The sequence below is a fragment of the Orycteropus afer genome, unplaced genomic scaffold (genome assembly GCF_000298275.1).
Source record: "Orycteropus afer afer isolate SDZICR_OR568_19922 unplaced genomic scaffold, OryAfe1.0 scaffold00198, whole genome shotgun sequence".
NCBI lineage: Eukaryota > Metazoa > Chordata > Mammalia > Tubulidentata > Orycteropodidae > Orycteropus > Orycteropus afer.
Genome location: NW_006921785.1, coordinates 3,975,284 through 3,993,889, shown reverse-complemented (window position 1 = coordinate 3,993,889; position 18,606 = coordinate 3,975,284). Strand labels below are relative to the sequence as shown.

The window sequence follows — 18,606 nt, the reverse complement described above, 5'->3', positions numbered from 1 at the left end:
GAATGGCCAGACTTCGTCTCACCTATTTTGGTCATGTTGTAAGAAGGGACCATTCCCTGGAGAAGGATGTCATGCTTGGTAGGGTGGAGGGTCGACAAAAGAGGGGGAGGCCTTCAATGAGATGGATTGACAAGGTGGCTGCAATGATGGGCTCAAATATAGCAGGGATTGTGGGGCTGGTATGGGATCGGGCAGTGTTTCATTCTGCTGTGCATGGGGTCGCTATGAGTCGGAAACGACTCGACGGCACATAACAACAATATATTGAAAACCAAAGGGGAAAAATCCCCCAATTCTTTTTCAGAGATAACTACTGCAAATATTTTGTGTATAATCTATTATGTTTCCTATATGTAAATATTCTTTAAAAATGGCAACTGAGTTTTTTTTGGAAAGTAATGTGTTTTACTTATTATATTGCAAACATCTTGTCAATAAATACATATCAAAACACTATTTTAAAGACAGCAAATAGAGCACTTTTGTACTATACTGGATCAATATCAAAAGAAAAAAAAAACCAAACCAAACTCACTGCCATCAAGTCGATCAGATTCATAGCAACTCCCTCCTTGGGCTTCCGAGGCAGTATCACTACGGAAGTAGATTGCCCAACCTTCCTTCCAAGGAGTGATTGCCAACCTTCTGGTTAGCAGTCAAATGCCTTAGGCACTACACCACCAGAGCTCCTTGGATTGGTATAACATAATTCATTTAACCAATCTCTGTTAATGTTGGACATTTAGGTTGTTTTTATTTGGGGCAACATTTTGTTCTGTTATATGTAAGGTTGCCTTGAATTGGAGCTGAGTTGATGGCAACTAACAACAGTTTTTGCTATAACTTAGTATCTGTTAAGGAGCTCTGGTGGCACAGTGATTAAGGCATTCGGCTGCTAACCAAAAGTTCAACCACAAGCCTCTCCACAGGAGAAAGATGAGGCAATCTGTTTGTGTAAAGATTTACAGGCTTGGAAACACTTTGGGGCAGTTCTGCTCTGTCCTATAGGGTTGGTATGAGTCAGAATCAACTTGGTGGCAGTGGGTTAATATCTGTTATCTCATTTAATCACCAAAATAGCCCTAACAGTGCTATGACTTAGCTATCATCATTAGTAGTAGTTGTCTCAATTTACCAATGCAGAAACTGGGACTCTAAAAAGTTACTTCACTTTCCTGGGATACTACTGGGCAGTGGGGTGTGGTGGGGCTGCCAGGCAGTGAGCAGAAGCTAACGCCTCCCCAAGTCTGGCTGTCTTGGTCAATTGACTTATTTTCTTGGGTTGAGAGGGAAAGAGACTGAGGTCCAGGGAGGAGGCAGGTTTTCCCTGGAGGGCTGGATGAGGCATCAGGGGCTCCAGGTGAACCTGAGAAACACTGCTCTTGCTCTCAGATGTGCCAGAGCCCAAATGGCAGGATTCAGCCCTGTTAGCGAGGTGGACGAGGTGGACATCGACACAGACAGTGCCCAGCCAATCAGCTGTCCCTTGGGAACTTAAGACCAGAGTTCTGGGTTCCCAGACCCGTCTGGAAGAAGTGAGGCTTAGCTCTGTGGTGGATGACAGACTGGCTTGGGGCACGCACAGAAATGTACTAACCCAAGAGCAATTTGAGGAGAGGAAGGAGTCCATTTGTACCCAGCCAACAACATCAGAAAAGCCAGACTCCAGTGACTTGCTGAAAGCATGGAACATTCTTGTGGGCGCCATGTGGAGGCATTTGCTGGTCTCCGTGCAAATGCAGAGGCAGCTGCCCAGATGAAAAGCAGGCGTCTTCTGGCTGCCACCTACTCTCCCCTCTGGTGCCAGTCTCCACAGTTCTTAGGCAGGAACACTTCCCATCTCCAGAGCCCACCCGGTGACCTGCACTGAAGGTGGGTTGAGGAAGGGGCCCCAAGTCCAGCATATCTTGGTCAGATACATCAGAATCTGTGTTGCACTAAACCAAGGATAAAATGATTACTGTTTCCTTGGCTGGAAAGGAAAAAGCCAGAAAAGTGTTATAGAGGAGCAACTTGCTAGTCCATTAGTGGATGGTTGGATGATCTCATAGGTTTTTCCAGAGCTGGTGGCATAGTGGTTAACCCTTTCATGACAAAATTAAATTAAAAAAAATTTTTTTTCATTAATGAAATACATGCTGAATCATTGAGTATATCTAAATTTAGCATGTGCCCCTGGACTCTTGGGGTAGAGTTGGTGGGATACATATATCCCTTTGAACTCTAGGGATAGGAGTGGTAGGATGTATGTGTCCTGCTGGCCAATGGCACACCAATGTCCTGTGGACTCATGTGAAGGTTACTGGGACACATACCAGAATACATCACTTCAGACATGACCTTGCAAAAACTAATTGGTGACACATGCTTATTTCTTCCATTTCAAGTGGTTTTACAGGTCCCCTCCTGATGGCTACATATACTATTAATGAGAAAGAAGCTTCCCAATAAATCTGAGGCAAAAAAAAAGTAAGTAGGACATATCTTTCCCATGGATCATGAAAGGGTTTTAGCACTCTAGGTTGCTAACCAAAAGGTCAGTGATTAGAACCCACTAGCATCTCCATGGGAGAAAGATGTGGCAATCTGCTTACATAAAGATTAGCCTTGAAAAAACTATGGAGCTGTTCTACTTTGTCCTATAGGTTCATCATAAGTCAGAATCAACTAGACAGTGGTGGGTTTGGTTTGCTTTGAATGTTTAATGAACAGGCTGGGGCTACTACAAGCTGAACTCAGAACAGTCAGGGTCACTACTTTACTCACCATGTGTCAGCTCTGGCCTCGTAGTTTTCCACTCGTTTTCTCATTCAGTCTTCATGACAACCCTACGAGGAAGGTTTCACTGTTTTGAAGATCAGCAAATTAAAGCACAGAGAGCTTAAGTAATCCAGCCAAGGTCACACAGATAATAAGGGATGGAGATACAATTTGAATTCAGACTGTCTGATTCCAGAGTGCAAACTCTTAGCCCAAAGGGCACTGAAGTTGGGCAAGCAATGTGAGAATGAATCTCAGGGTGGGAGAGGATTGTCTGGAAATTATCAGTGTGCAGCACTCTCACTGTGAGTACCATCTCCTGCTCCCATCCCTGTAGACCCAAGCAGATGGGCTCTTGCCCTGAATGTTAGAGGGCCGTGCTCAGGTCCTGGAGTCCCTGGGTGGTGCAAATCGTTAATACGCCTGGCTGCTACATTTGATTGCTAACCAGAAGGCTGGAGGTTCAAACCCATGAGCCACTCCTCGGAAGGAAGGTTGGGCAATCTACTTCCGTAGTGATACCGCCTTGGAAACCCAAGGAGGGGTCGCTATGAGTCAGATCTGATTTGATGGCAGTGCATTGCATTTGTTGCTGCTAACTGAAAGGTTGGGGGTTCAAGTCCACAGAGTCACCTTTGAAGAAAGCCCTGGTGATCTGCTTCTAAAAGGTCACAGCCATTAAAAACTTTGTGGAGCGCAGTTCTACTCTGACACGCATGGTGTCACCATGAGTCAGAGTAGACTCAGTGGCAGCTTTTTGTCGTTCCAGCCCTCTTCCTGCCATGACACCCCTTAGATGTGAGAAGCCTGCAAGACCAAGGGCACATGTCCATCAGAGGTTATGCCCACATTTTAAACCACGCTTCAGGCACCCAAGACCCAAGACCCAGGGCCTACTTAGGTTGCTTCCCAGGCCATCTTCCTAAAGGCTCACCATAACATAGAAGCACACACCTTCGGGCCTTCGGGGGGGCAGGGACAGCGGGGTGTGGAGATGGGGGTCGGTGCTTACAGTACAGAGAGAATCAAAGTGGCAAGAAAAGGGGGCAGACAGTGAGTGGGCGATTTATACTTTCATCATGGCTCCTGCAATTGTGAGGGGTGGCCCTGTCCATCCTATCCATTCCACTGCCTTGGTACAGAAGTATCATTCATGGTGCAGCAGAAAGTACCCTGCTTAGAGGCCACACCCCTGGGATTATTCTAACCCCTCACTTCTTGGCTATGTACCCTTGGATCCTTCTCTGTCTGAAATTCAGAGTGCTAGCTCTAGGGGAAGGCTTTTTCTATCAGCTCTAGAGGAAGGTCTTTGTCTCCTTTCAACATCTGTGGTCCTGGTGCTCCTTGGAGATCTCCATGTGTCTTGGCCTCAATCTTCTCCTGCATCTAGGAGGTTCTCAGTGCAGGGACCCCAGGTCCAAAGGACACACTCGGCCCTGGTTCTTCTTTCTTGCAGGTAGTAGTTCCCTCTCCACTGGCTTCTCTCATCTTTCATCTCTTGTGAGATAAAAGGCAATGCAGGCCACACCTCAGGGATCTCTTAACATCAGAGCAGAGCTATGGCTTAAGTAAGACTGCTGCATCGCACCCTTATCTCCTTGCAACTGATTAGCTGATCACATCCTGGGGTGTGATTACATCATTACATAACTGCCAAACCACTGAGAATCATGGCCCAGCCAAGAGGACACATATTTGGGAGGAACACAATTCAATCTATGACACCATCCTTGGAGAGTTCAGTTCAACGAACACTCACTGAGCCCACTGTCAGTCAGATACTGTGCTGGATGCTGGGTGTACAAAGATGAGCACATGCATCTTTTTGTAAAATCTTTATTTTCAAGAAGCTTATGCTTTGCTGTGTAGTGGGGGAAAGGCAGCCATCAAAACCAATCATTTCCGGGGACTGTGCTCTGTTAGTATAGTGCCTAAGGCACTTGACTGCTAACCAGAAGGCTGGTGGGTCAAACCCACCAGCCACTCCTTGGAAGGAAGGTTGGGCAATCTACTTCCGTAGTGATACTGCCTTGGGAACCCAAGGAGGGGTCACTATGAGCCGGGTCCAACTCGACGGCACATAACATAACAATGCCAAGTGCAGGGGTAGTGCTGCTTTAGTGGTAGAATTCTCATTTGCCATGAGAAGACCTAGTATGATTTCTGGCCAATGCGCTCTGGTAGCATAGTGGCTAAGACACTTGCCTGCTAACCAGACGGCTGGCGGTTCAAACCCACCAGCCACTCCTCGGAAGGAAGGTTGGGCAATCCTACTTCTGTAGTGATACTGCCTAGGAAACCCAAGGAGGGGTCGCTATGAGTCGGGTTTGACTCGACAGCACATAACAACAACAACAACAAGCACCACCCATCTGTCAGTGGAGGCTAGAAAGAGTAGGAAGAAAGACCTGGTGATTTATGTCTGAAAATCAGCCAATGAAAACCTTAGTGAATCACAGCACTCTGATGCTCTTGTGCATGGGGTCACTATGAGTTGGTGGCCACTTTGGTGGCAGCTAACAACAATGCTGTTAGGAGACTGTAGGGGGAAAAAAAAAACAACTAAACCCACTGTCGTCATACCGACCCTATAAGACAGAGTAGACTATAAGGTTTCCAAGGCTGTAAACAGGAGCAGATTGCTTCCTTGTTCTTCCAAGGAGTGGAGCGGTGGGTTCCAATCACCCATCTTTTTGATTAGCAGCCAAGCAGTTTACCACTGTGCCACCAGGGCTCCTGGGTGACATCAATGGCTAATGTGCTCAGCCACTAACCAAAAGGCTGATAGTTTGAGTCCCTCTAGAGGTGCAATGGAAGAAAAGCTTGACAATCTGCTTCCCCAAAATCACCATGCTCAACAGTAGGATGGAGAGACTCACTCCAGGTGCCTTGGTACCGGGGTCAGAGAAGGCTTTCTTCAGGACTCCTTGGGGTTTTGTGTCAGTGTTTCAGGGGAGATCCAGGTGACAGTGGCAGCTGTGAGATGAGACAATGGCTACCCCATCTGTCTTTAGCCAGACGCGCTCTGCTTTTTATCTGTCTTATATGCATGCAATCTCAAGAGAATAAGCAATTGCAAACTAAACTCTGAAGCCGCTGGCTTAGAGGCACACAGACTGAAAAACCAAACCCACTGTCAACGAGTTGATTTCAACTCAAAGTGACCCTTTAGGATACAGCAGATTGCTTCATGGAAGCTGCAGAGTGGCTGGTGGGTTCCAACAGCTGACCTTTCACTTGGGCTCCCCGAGCTTTACCCACCACACCACCAGAGCTGTCCTAAAGGCACACACTGGCCTTAAATAGCAAAGACAATTTCCTGGAAGAAGCAATGGAAGGAGTCAGGTTCTAATCCTAGGTTAGCTGCTAATATTGTTAGAGAGTTATCTTGAAGGATACCTTAAGGGAGGTATGTGTTTGCTCTGGGATAAATTTGTCAGGGAGAAATTTGTCCCTTTTCTATTGATTAGACAGAAAAGAAAAAAAAAAATCCCTGGAAAACCTGAGAATTGATCGGTATCTGAGTGGGAAGAGGATAAAGGGGACTTTTGTTAAGCCTGGTGTTGGCCTGAAAGCCCTTTGCCTGGGAGGCTTTCAACTGAAAGCTGAAACTTCACACTGAATGAGGCAGCCAACAGAGGGCAGCAGTGAGGCAGCCAGAAAAAGCAGGTATGCCAAGATTGCTGACATGTACTTCTCTGCGAGGAGTTCTGGTAGTATAGTGCCTAAGGCACTTGACTGCTAACCAGAAGGCTGGCGTTTCTAAATCCACCAGCCACTCCTTGGGAGGAAGGTTGAGCAATCTACTTCTGTAGTAATACTGCCTTGGGAAACTCTAAGGAGGGGTCACTTTGAGTAGGGCCTGACTCCACGGCACATAACAATGACAACCTCTCTGTGAGTTATTGTGAGAGGTAATCTGAGAAAAGTTAGGATTTTGTTGTGGGGGATTTTGTTTTTCCTAAAGCTAACTACATTCTGTTTAAAGGACATCTTGTTCTACTTTCTCTGGTGTTCGACTAAGTGGCTTGCAAACTTAAATAATGATGGTTAACATACTTTATTTGTTGCTCACTCTAAATCAGATGCTGGCCTAAAATATTTATCTATATTTACTTACTTAATGCTCACAATTACCCTAATGTGGCAGGCACTATTGTTAACTCCATTTTACAGATAAGGAAATTGAGGCACAAACAGATTAAATTTACAGTCCCTGACAGTGACGCAAGGTAAGCAAGGTAAGCACAGGCTTAATGTGTACTAATCAGTAGTGAACCGTTTCATATCTGTGGTAAAAAACAAATAAAAAACATGAAACTGTTTCCTACAGATTAGTAAGTAAGCACAAGTAACCCCGTGCTTACTTTGCTTATTTATTGGGTAATTCACCCCTAAGCAATACACAAATCTCCATCCACAGTTGAGTGGTGGCTGTGCATGAGGTGGACTGGCTGGGAATTGAACCAGGATCTGCAGCATGGAGAGGACTCTACCACTGAACCACCAATGCTCCCGTAAATGTTCACTATTAGCTCATATATATAAAAGATCCTCAAGGGATAAACATAACACACTTGTAAGCTGTGTCTCCAGTTTGTGACTTGTGAGTAGATGGTGGCAGGTTTTTGTTTGTTTGTTTAATAATTAATTTTTAGCATAATACTTGGCCCTCTTCCCTTATTTAAAAATCTATGGACTCCCTGAGTTGAGACACTCCTCTCTATACAAGTTGGAACATTCCAATAGCCTGGGCTGAGGTGTGTGTGTAGGGGGAATGGGCAGAGGAGAGCATTTTGGCCCCAATGCTGAGGAGGCTGTGAACTCATTTTAGGGAAACAGTTCTCTTCCTCATGTGGCTGCATTCACCCTCAGCAAACAGTGCAAAGAGTTGATGGTAAGAACCCCCTCATAGTTAGGGTCTGCAGAGTGCTAAGATATGGAAACTCAGGAAGAGTTACAATTTATGAATTTCCAACTCAGGAATAACATATCCTTATTTTATATAAACCAGTAACCAGTTGCTGTCGAGTCAATTCCAGTTCATAGCGACCCCACATGTGTCAGATTATAACTGGGCTCCACAGGGTTTGCAGTGGCTGATTTTTCAGAAGGAGATCACCAGGGCATTCTTCCAAGGCACCTCCGAGTGGACTCGAACTGCCAACCTTTCCATTAGCGTCTGAGTGCTTAACTGTTTGCACGACATATTTTATATATTGTGTTAAAAAAAATTTTCGCAGTACCCCTGATCTCCTTTTATATCTGTCTTGTTATCTTATACCCACTTCTTTCCCCAATCTGGGCATGGAGAGTCCAGGAAACCTGGGTCTTGGTCCTGCCATTTCCACTGACTTGCAGGGTGACAATGGACTGGCCCTGGAACTCCCTCACCATCAGATGGTAGTGAGAAAACCAGCCCCACCTACTTGGCAAGTCTGCTGGGAGGTGGTATGAAAACAAGCTATTAAACATACAAAGTGCTGCCAACTGGGTGACCTGATGGAGCTAACCATTTGTTCCATCTTCTGGCTCACTGCCCAGGGTTCTGGTCATTGTACCATACTGTCCTTGTTAAGGAGCTCTGGTAGCATAGTGCCTAAGGCATTTGACCACTAACCAGAAGGCTGGCTGTTCAAACCCACCAGCCACTCCTCGGAAGGAAAATTGGGTGATCTACTTCCATAGAGATACCGCCTCAGAAACCTAAGGAGGGGTTGCTATGAGTTGGATCTGACTCCACAACAGTGAGTTTGGTTTGGTTTGGTTTTTTTTGCCCTTGTTAAGGCACATTTTCTGTTTTCTCATCTTTTCCTACTTGGTCTAGGAGATGAGTCCTGCAGCCTGGCTGTGCTGGGCCTCCCTTCTTCTCCTGGCCAGGCTTACCCAACCCTGCCCTGAAGGCTGTGACTGCATCATCCAGGAGGTGTTCTGCTTGGACGAGGAGCTGGCCGCTGTGCCACTGGACATCCCGTCCTATGCCACAAACATCATCTTTGTGGAAACCTTGTTCTCCATGGTGGGAACCAGGGCCTTCAGCAGTAGCCCCAACCTGACAAAGGTGGTCTTCCTCAATACCCAGCTCTGCCACTTTGGGCCGGATGCCTTTGGGGGACTGCCCAGGCTCGAGGACCTGGAAATCACTGGCAGTGCCTTCTCCAACCTCACTGCTGGCATCTTCTCCAACCTGACCTCTCTGAGCAAGTTCACCCTCAACTTCAACAAGCTGGAGGCACTGCCCGAGGGCCTCTTTCAGCACATGGATGCCCTGGAGTCCCTCCAGTTGCAGGGGAACCGCCTCAAAGTACTGCCCTTAAGGCTCTTCCATCCTCTGGGACATCTGAGGACCCTCAACCTTGCTCAGAACCTCCTGACCCAGCTCCCCGAGGAGCTGTTCGACCCACTGGTCAGTCTGCAGACCCTGAAGTTGAGCAACAATGCTCTCTCTGACCTTCCCCAGGGCGTGTTTAGCAAGCTGGGTAGCCTGCAGGAGCTCTTTCTGGATGGCAACTCGATATCACAGCTGTCCCCTGAGGTATTCTCGCAGCTCTTCTGCCTGGAGAAGCTGTGGCTGCAGCGCAATGCCATTGAGCGCCTGCCACTCTCTGTCTTCTCCTCCCTGGGCAACCTCACCTTCCTGAACTTGCAGGGCAACTCACTGCGGACACTGCCAGCCGGCCTCTTTGCCCAGACCTCAGGCCTGGTGGGGCTATCTCTGTCTCACAACCAGCTGGAGACCGTTGCTGAGGAAGCCTTTGCCAACCTGTCTAGACTCAGCTCCCTCACACTCTCACATAATGCCATCACCCACCTCCCAGCTGGTGTCTTCTGGGACCTTGAGGGATTGGTCAGGCTCTATCTGGGCAGCAACAACCTGACAGCCTTGCACCCAGCCCTTTTCCAGAACCTGTCCAACCTTGAGCTGCTCAGCCTCTCCAGGAACCTCCTGACCACACTCCCAGAGGGCATCTTTGACACCAACTACAACCTGTTCAACCTCGGTCTGCACAGCAACCCCTGGCAGTGTGACTGCCATCTGGCCTACCTCTTCAGCTGGCTGCGCCAGTACAGCGACCGGCTCTTCAACATCCAGACCTACTGCGCCGGGCCTGCTTACCTCAAGGGCCAGGTGGTACCTGCCTTAGAGGAAAAGCAGCTGGTGTGCCCTGTCACCAGGGACCGCTTGGGCTTCCAGGGCCCAGGGCTGGATGAACAGGAGCCAGGGGGCATCTGGGATCTGGCCGCAGCGGGAAGGGCACGAAGCCCATGCACCTACAGCAACCCTGAAGGCACAGTGGTGCTGGCCTGTGATGAGGCTCGGTGCCGCTGGCTAAACATCCAACTCTCTCCTCGGCAGGGCTCGGGAACCCCGGGACTGGCATACAACACCACTCGGGAGTGGGACTTGAGGTCAAGCTGCGGCTCCATGCGGGTCACTCTGTCTATTGAGGCCCAGGCAGGGGACACCTAGGTAGCTAACCTCCCTGGCCTGATCAGGTGAGGAGTGGGGGCTGAGGGAAAGCTGAGTCTTTAGTTTTTCAAATGCAAGATTATTTCTCCAAGGTGAAGTTAGGCCTGCTCCACACCCAGAGTCTGTCTTTTCTTCCTCCTTCTCTCCTCATTCCTCATAAGGCCCTCTCTGGGAGTCTGAAACTGTATTTCACAAAGTAGCCTTTAAAGCTGCATCATGTCTGGAAAATAAAACATCATCTCCCCCCACTCCAGTGTTTTTCTATTACTCAACACACTCCCCTCACTCTCTTCCCCACCCTCAAGTTCAGAGCCTCCTCAGGCACATTCACCCCTGCTCTTGTTATGCAGAATGAAGGCCACACTCTTTTGATATCCAATTCAAAAGCCAATTTCCATTTCTATTTCTCTTCTTGGAATTCTGATTTTAATGGATATACAGAGAAACAGGAGGTGATAAAAGCAGAAGCAACCAGAAAAATGAGGAGGAAATCATGTTGTTAGCATCTACTTCCAATGCTGGCATCCAGGAGAAATAAAGATGAAATAGCTCCTTGGGTAGGTAAACATCAGCTGCTTGGCTTTCATTACCGAGCTCCTCAGAGGGCTGAAAGAGCTGTGCCATTGCTTGTTCAGCAGACGGGATGGCTGCTCCCTGAGAGAGCTGGACGCACCTTGGGCTGGGGCTCAGGTAGGAGGAGTTCTCTGGGGATGGAAAGGTGGGGAAGAAAAAACAGGGCTGAGGTGAGAAGGGAGGAGATGAGTGAGCTGGGCAGCAGGGACAGATATGCTTCAGTCCTTAGCTTTCTTGACCTCCCACAGCCTCTGACTCTGTAGATCATTCACTCATGGACAGTTTTCTTCCTTGGTTCTCAAGACATCACCCTTTTATCCAACTTCAGCCACTCTTTTCAGTCTTCCCCCAACCACCTCTTACATGTTGGCCTCTCCAGGGTTTGCTTCCATTCTGCCTCCCTGAGCAAACTCCAGCTTGTCACCGTCAGATGCCACCCCCACACTGATAACCCCACATCTCTTCTGTGAACTCAGCTCTTCTCAGCTTCACCTGAGATATGTTTGCTCAGCAACCCCAGTGGTCTACCAGCACAGTCACCAACATGGTAAAGCCAGAGTCTGACCCTAGCTCCTCCTGGGTTTCTATCCAGAGAACCACCACAGTCAGGAGCTGGGGGTTGGTCCTAATTTCTCCTCCTTTTTCATCCTCATAAAAGGAGCTCTGGTGGGGCAGTGCCTCAGGCATTTGACTACTTTCCAGAAGGTTGGTGGTTCAAGCCCACCAGCCACTCCACAGAAGGAAGATGGGGCAATCTACTTCTGTAAAGGTTTACCACCTCGGAAACCCAACGGGGGTCACTATGTGTCAGAATTGACTTGATGGCAGTAGGTTAATCTTTATGGCCTAGAAGCTGAAAGTCAAAGCATTCATTGATCTTTTCTCCTTTTCCACCCCTGGACTCTGTCTCCTTGGACTGAACTATTGAACAGCCTCCTATCTGGATCCATTGCCTGCGGTGTGGACTGGCCTGTGTGAGTTGCTACTGGGGAGGGAGAAATGAGAATCACTTATGTGCAGCAGCTCCTCAGTCTGCTGAGAGAGATCAGACAAGGGCACATGGGAGGAAAGCAAGTCCAAAGAAAGTGGAGGCCATGGCTAGTTGAACTTCAGAGAAGGCTGCGTTTAATCCTGGGCATTGAGGGAGTCACTAGGCTGGCCAGAGGTGGTACCCCAGATATGTGAAAGAAGAGCATGAGCCAAGGGATAGAGCCGAGCAAGCAGGGTAAGGTTAGGGACCTGGGAGGTATGAGCAGGCAACTGGATGGGGGCAAGGGTGAGGAAGGAAGGCCAGCCAGAGCCAGAGTTTATACAGCCTCAAAGGGCAGAGAGAGAAGTCTGCTTATTTATTAAGGATGCCGCGGCAGTGTTTGAAGGACTTTCTGCAGAGAAGGGATAAGTTCCTGCATATCTTTAGACAGCTGGCTGAGAAGGGTGAGGAGAGCAGGAGGCAGGGACAGCAGTGAGGAGACACTCACCTGGGTTGAGATGAGAGCCAAAGAGGAAGGGATGCAAATAAAAGAGATGCTCAGGAACAGAATCCAAAGATTTCAGCAACCCAAGAACACAAACAGATGGGTTAAAGACTTAAATTAAAGCAATATAGGTATCACTGAAGCACACACACACAGAGTAGCTGTTGAGTTGATTTCAATTCATGGCAACCCCATGTGTCCATAGTAGAACTGTACTCCATAGGGTTTTCATTGATTTTTCTGATAGATTGCCAGGTATTTCTTCTGAGGCATCTCTGGGTGGACTTGAACTTTCAACCTTTTGGTTAACAGCCAAACATGTTGATCATTTGCACCACCCAGGGACTCCTTGCACCTGTTAGACCAGCAAAATTAGAAAGCTGCATAATGCCTAGTGGGGGCCAGAGTGTGGGAGGAGGGGAGCCTCCCTGCACTCCCTGCTGGTGGGTGCAGCTGCTCCAGAAAACAGTCTAGCAGGCATGATTGCTAGAAGGGGTTTGGTGAGGAGTGGGGGGGATTGGAAGATGAGGGAGAGGCAGAAGTCTGGGCTGAGTTCCAGGTTCCTCTCCTGGTACCTTCAACCAAAGGCAGGGGCAGGACTGGAGGAAGGGAGGGGCAAGATGCTTCAAATTACACAAGGAAACCTGACCTTTCCTCCCTCATCTCCACCGGGACTTTTGTTTAAAAAAGCTTCTTAAGGCTCAAATCAATTAAACTCTAAGGTGATGGAAGGTAGCCTGACACTTATCAAAGGAACAGACTCTCCAAATTCCAGCAATTTGGTGTAAGTGTGATCCTGACCAGATCCTTCTAAGTTTGAAAAACTTGGCCTTCTCAGAAAGGCCGAACCTCTGAGTGACAGAGGCTGGGTGCTTTCGCTAGCTGAAGTCCTAGACCGCACTACAGTAGAAGGCTGACTTCCATCTAAGTATGATGAGGCTGACTGCTTCATAAAGACTACAGCCTTGGAAACCCTATGGGGCAGTTCTACTCTGTCCTGTGCGGTCACTGTGAGCCAGAATCGACTCGATGGCAGTGGGTATTTGGGGAAGACGAGTCCCTGAGTAGCATAAATGGTTACATGCTTGACTACTAACTGAAAGCGCCCTTGGGTGTTGCAGACAGCAAAGTGCTCAGCTACTAACTGAAAGGTTGGTGGTTCAAACACACCCAGACCTGCCTCAGAAGAAAGGCCTAGTGACAGGCTTCTGAAAGGTGACAACCTCGAAAATCCCATGGACCAGCTCTACACTGCATGCACAGGGTTACTGGGAGCTGGAATCGACTCAATGTAGACTGTTGTTGATTTTTTTTTTTTTTTAATCTGAGGAAGGAACCTCCACACCTAGCACCTAGAGGAGTTTCACCAACATCCATTACACGAATGCCTGCCTGAGCTACAGCTTGTGGTCCAGGTTGTCATGTGTCTACTGGCAGGGAAAAAGAACAAGATAATCTAACAAACATTTCCCTCACTATATTTTCCAAAAAAACATGATTCTTTATTGAATTAAAATGCAGTGCTTTCTCTCTGTGCTAAATGGTGCTGTGGAAAGAGCACAGGCTGACAGGCAGTTGCATAGTTTGGATAAGCCGCTTGCTCTCCTTTTCAAGTTGGTTAGATAGGACCAGAGTCCTATCCCTGTGCCTAGGATCACCATATTTAGCAAAGAAACTTGCAAATAACACATGAGATATACTTATACTACGAAATTATTCATTGTGTATCTGAAATTCAAACACAAGCAGCATCTTGTATCTTACCTGGTAACCCGACTACTTGATGGGAGGGTATGTCCTCTTCAAGGTAGAGTCTGCAATGCTAGAATGGATGGACTCAGGGGCACCACTAGCTCCTTAAGGCTGGAGCTGATAAGAAGCAGGAGGTACTAAGCACTCTACCAGCTGAGACTCAGAGATATACCCCAGATGACACCTGCGGCTGTATCTGTGGGGAGTGCTCCAGTCTGGTGCAGATAGAAAGTTGCTGGTAGGCTCTAGGCTGGACATCAGGACACTCAACTTGCCCCTTCCTTAACACTGGGCCTTGGGCAAGTTGAGGCTCCTTTCTGGACCTCTGTTTCCTCATCTATGCAACATACCAAACCAAACCAAACTCACTGCCATCGAGTCAGATCGGACTCATAGTGACCCCTCCTTGTGTTTCTGAGGCAGTATCACTACAGAAGTAGATTGCCCAACCTTCCTTCCGAGAAGTGGCTGGTGGGTTTGAACCACCAACCTTCTGGTTAGCAGTCAAATGCCTTAGGCACTATGCCACCAGAGCTCCTTCTATTGCAGCATAAGGAGACTGATTTTCAATGCTGATTGAATCACAGAAGCTCCTGGACAGTTTAAAAAACAATAGAAAGCAGATGCCTGGGCCCCACTTCTAGATTCAATTGGTCTGGGAAGGATCCAGAAAACAGCTTTTATTCTCGTTTTTATTTTTTGTTTTTGTTTAACTTCTTCAGTTAACTCCCCAGATTCTACTGCACAGCCAGGCTTGAGGACTCAAGGCTGGATGTTGTCTCACGCCATTCGGTTCCAAGTGCATAACTGTTTGTAGCTAAACTCAGTGCAGTGGAACCAATGCCAGTCTTGTGTGACCCACCTTGTGTAACACCCTGGACGAATTCATGAATGAAATAAGCCACAAACACCATACACAAAAATATTTCATAGGGTTTTTCTTTCTTCTTGATTTTTAAAGAGTTGATCGTAGTTGGTGTTCTCACTAGATTTTGCTTGTTTGAAGAAACAAGCTGGGATATGCTGCCTTGTTTTCTTACAGCATGAGGGTGTTTAAGTCATTCCAGAACACCTCCTTCCAGCAAAACGGAAGTCCCTAAAGGATATTTTGAGTGTTCTGTTCTTCAGTCATTCTCTGCCACCTGCCAACAATGTAACCTTGGCAAGATATTTAACCTCTCAGTTTTCTTATCCATACTATTCATTTTGGGCATGATAGCACCCATAAATAGCATTCTTGGTGAAAACACAATTTAGCACAATCTTGTAACATATCCAAAAGAGGCCTGACTGTCTACTTCTAAATATCAGCCAATGAAAACCCTATGGGACACAATGGTTTGATCCCCTTGTGCATAGGGTCACCATGAATCCAGGGTGACTCAATGGCAGCTAACAACAACCCAAAACAAAGACACATGGTAAGTTCTCAAAAAATGTTATCTTGTATTATTCTTGGGAGGGAGCTCTGATGGCCTAGTGCCTAAGGTATCTGACACTAACCAGAAGGCTGGTGGTTCAAACCCACCAGTCACTCCTTGGAAGGAAGATTGGACAATCTACTTTTGTAAGGAAACCCATGGAGTGGTCGCTGAGTTGGAAAACGACTCAAGAGCAGTGAATGTGTTTTTTTTGTGTGTATTATTTTTACAGGTACTATTCTAGACAAGAAGTGAGTCTTTTGCGTGGTATGTGTGTGTGTATGCGTGTGTGTGCACATGGCCGCTCAAGTACCCTCCAATTGCTTGGCCATAGCAATTATTTTATCTGTTCCTGTTCATCTGTTTCTGGGAAGATTTTAACACTTCTTTTTACATACCAGAATTGTCTTTTTTGGGGGGAGGATTGGATATGTGATTTACAAAATTGTAAAGTGCTAACATGGATACTGGAAATTTGGATGGCTCCGTCATAGAGTAAATCATTTAGCACAAATCCAATAATGCATTCTTTCTCACGTTCTTGTTTCAATTTGCATCCATCACAAGTGCAACTCCATAACATTTCACAAAGCCTGCAAACTCTCATGAGAGTTCTGGTGGCCCAGTGGTTAAAGCATTAGGCTGCTAACTGTAAGAGGAGCGGTTGGAACTTACCAGCAGCTCCGTGGGAGAATTGATGAGGTGGTCTGCTTCTGTAAAGATTTTACCTTCTTGGAAACCCTATGGGGCAGTTCTAGTCTACAGGGTAGCTATGATCCAGTACATAGCAGTGGGTTTTTGAGCAAACTCTCAGGGTATTTGTTCTGAGTCTGGGTCTCAGTGCGCCCCCTTGTGGTGTATTGGAAAAATAGCTTTCGCCGGTCGGAGAGATACAGCGGCGAAGCAATACAGGTGCGAGTCGCTCGACTTGACCCCATCCGGGCACCGCTTTTGTCCGCCCAGGAGCCAGCGACCCAGCGGGCGGGCATGAAGAGCGAAGAGCTTGCCAGGGATCAATGCTGACCCGTCGGGGTCCCGCAGAAAGGACTGCCGAGGACACTTGTCGGCAGCGGGTGGAGTCGCCGAGGCTTCTGTCTTCTGCAGCTCTGGAAGAGTGCTAGGTCCGCCAAAGCGCACAGTCGGAGTGGCGACCGCAGAGCCAGTCTCATTCGGTCTCTTCGCCCGCACGTCCCAGGACCTGTGGCCGGTAGCGGCAGGCACGGAGACTGTGGTTCCCGCGCGGCACCGCCACCTTGTGGCGTTTGCAAGTGTTGGGGCGTGTTAGTTTGTTCCTTCGATGAGGGCTGGCCTGCGTGGTACAGGACAGCCCGCACAACATTGAGTTGTCCTGCCTCTCCTACAACTTCCAAACATCTGGTCAGACGTTAATGTGAGTGGAAATTGTTTATAATGATCTCAGCGTAGACTCTACTCTGTTTTACATATAAACACAAAATTATTGTCTTTGCTGTTTTGTTTGTTTAGTTTTTCATGACTGCATTTACCATTTAAATTGTGGGAAGATAATATTTTGGTGTTTTTTAATTTTACCGAGAGTTGAGCATTTTGAAAACTCTCATCTTGGCAGTTGTTAACGATCTTATTTTCCTAGTGCCGGTGTAACACAAGTACCATAAGTGTGTGGCTTTAAAGAACAGAAACTTACTTTCTCCCGGTTCTGGAGTTTAGAAGTCCACTTCAGGGTCTCAGCAGTGTGGATTCCTCTCCTTGTCAGTTTCCCCGGGTTTTCCAGTGGTTCTTGGTGATCTTCATACGGCATGTTTCCCCAGCTTGTGCTTGTCCTGGTCTGCTCTGCTCTCTTTTATAACTCAGAAGTGGTTAGGTGTAGGACACACCCTACACTGGAATGACCTTATTAACATAACATTCAGTTGCATTATCGAAGGCCATTACATTATATTACATTACATCCATAGGTATGGGAAGTAAGGATTCCAATACATATTTTGTGGGGGACACAAACGTTAGCCTTTATTTCAAAATGTCAAATATAAACAAAAAGCAACTTCTTTTAGATTCATCTTTTATTCATGTAAGTGAAAGCATGTGACTACCTCATCATGTGTTCTGGTGAGGTCTTACCCAAGCATTTACACGTGGAAATGGATATTATTTTATTATAAATTACATTTTATTTCTTATTTATATTACGGTCAGACTATTTATTTTTAAATTCTCTGTGTTGTCTGGTTGCATTATCTTTCAGGATACTGAAGGGAATGTTATAAATTCCTTGCTAAAAAGGAGTGTTGGATCTGTTGGGGATGAGACTCACTATACCAAGGTAACAGCAGGAGCAAGTTAAATGGTCTTCATCTAACTTTGCCATTCTTTTCTGGCATTTTTTCCTTGTGCATAGAGGTCATGGTTCTTTCACCACTCTTCTTCCCACACCAGGCGTGTACCTCTGATGTCCGCTTTAGCAGAGAGGCTCTACAAAGGAGAGCAGAGAGTCAGTGTCCATTTGAAAAGAAAGCAAAAGTTAGGACACCTGATTTGTGGCATCAGCTCTGCCTTTTTCTGGCTCTATGACTGTGAGTCAGTTCTTTCTGGGACTGTCCTGGGATTGAAAATGCTCAGCACTGATGTCCTTTCAGTATTTCAGTCGAGTGGGTGTGGGGGGTTCCACTTCCTGGCCCAAGCTTCCCACGTATGATGTATCATCTCACCTGGCCTGGGAGATGGCAGGTACCTCTTCAGGGGTGCACAACCAGACTCTCAACTCTAAGAACTCAGGGGGCAGCTAGACTTTTTGGCCATAGCAGATGTGCAGAGTCTGATCACAGCCCTCTAGTTTGACCCATCATTATGGGCTGAATTGTGACTCCCCAAATACAGGTTAAGGAGCTCCAGTGGGGCAGTGCCTAAGGCACTTGACTGCTAACCAGAAGACTGGCAGTTCAAACCCACCAGCCACTATGCAGAAAGAAGACTGGGCAATCTACTTCTGTAAAGATTTGTGTTGTTGTTATGGACCGTCAAGTTGGACCCAACTCATAGCCGTCTCGGAAACCCAAAGCAGGTCCTATGAGTCGGAATCGACTTGATGGTAGTGAGTTTGGTTATAGTGAGTACATACATACTGGAATCCTAAACCCTATACCTATGGATGTGATCCTGTATAGATACAGTT

The 18,606-nt window shown here is 47.1% G+C and overlaps 1 protein-coding gene across 1 annotated transcript; it reads left to right on the top strand.

Annotated features, from left to right (window-relative positions):
- The first annotated feature begins 8,590 nt into the window (after positions 1-8,590).
- CPN2 (carboxypeptidase N subunit 2) lies at positions 8,591-10,231 on the top strand. The gene has a single exon (XM_007948021.1). It carries the CDS (start codon positions 8,591-8,593, stop codon positions 10,229-10,231), a length of 1,641 nt encoding a protein of 546 aa, XP_007946212.1.
- Positions 10,232-18,606: the final 8,375 nt, after the last annotated feature.

What these genes read in the sequence shown, in the direction of transcription:
- CPN2 (XM_007948021.1), top strand. Translation starts at nt 8,591, where the DNA reads ATGAGTCCTGCAGCCTGGCTGTGCTGGGCCTCCCTTCTTCTCCTGGCC.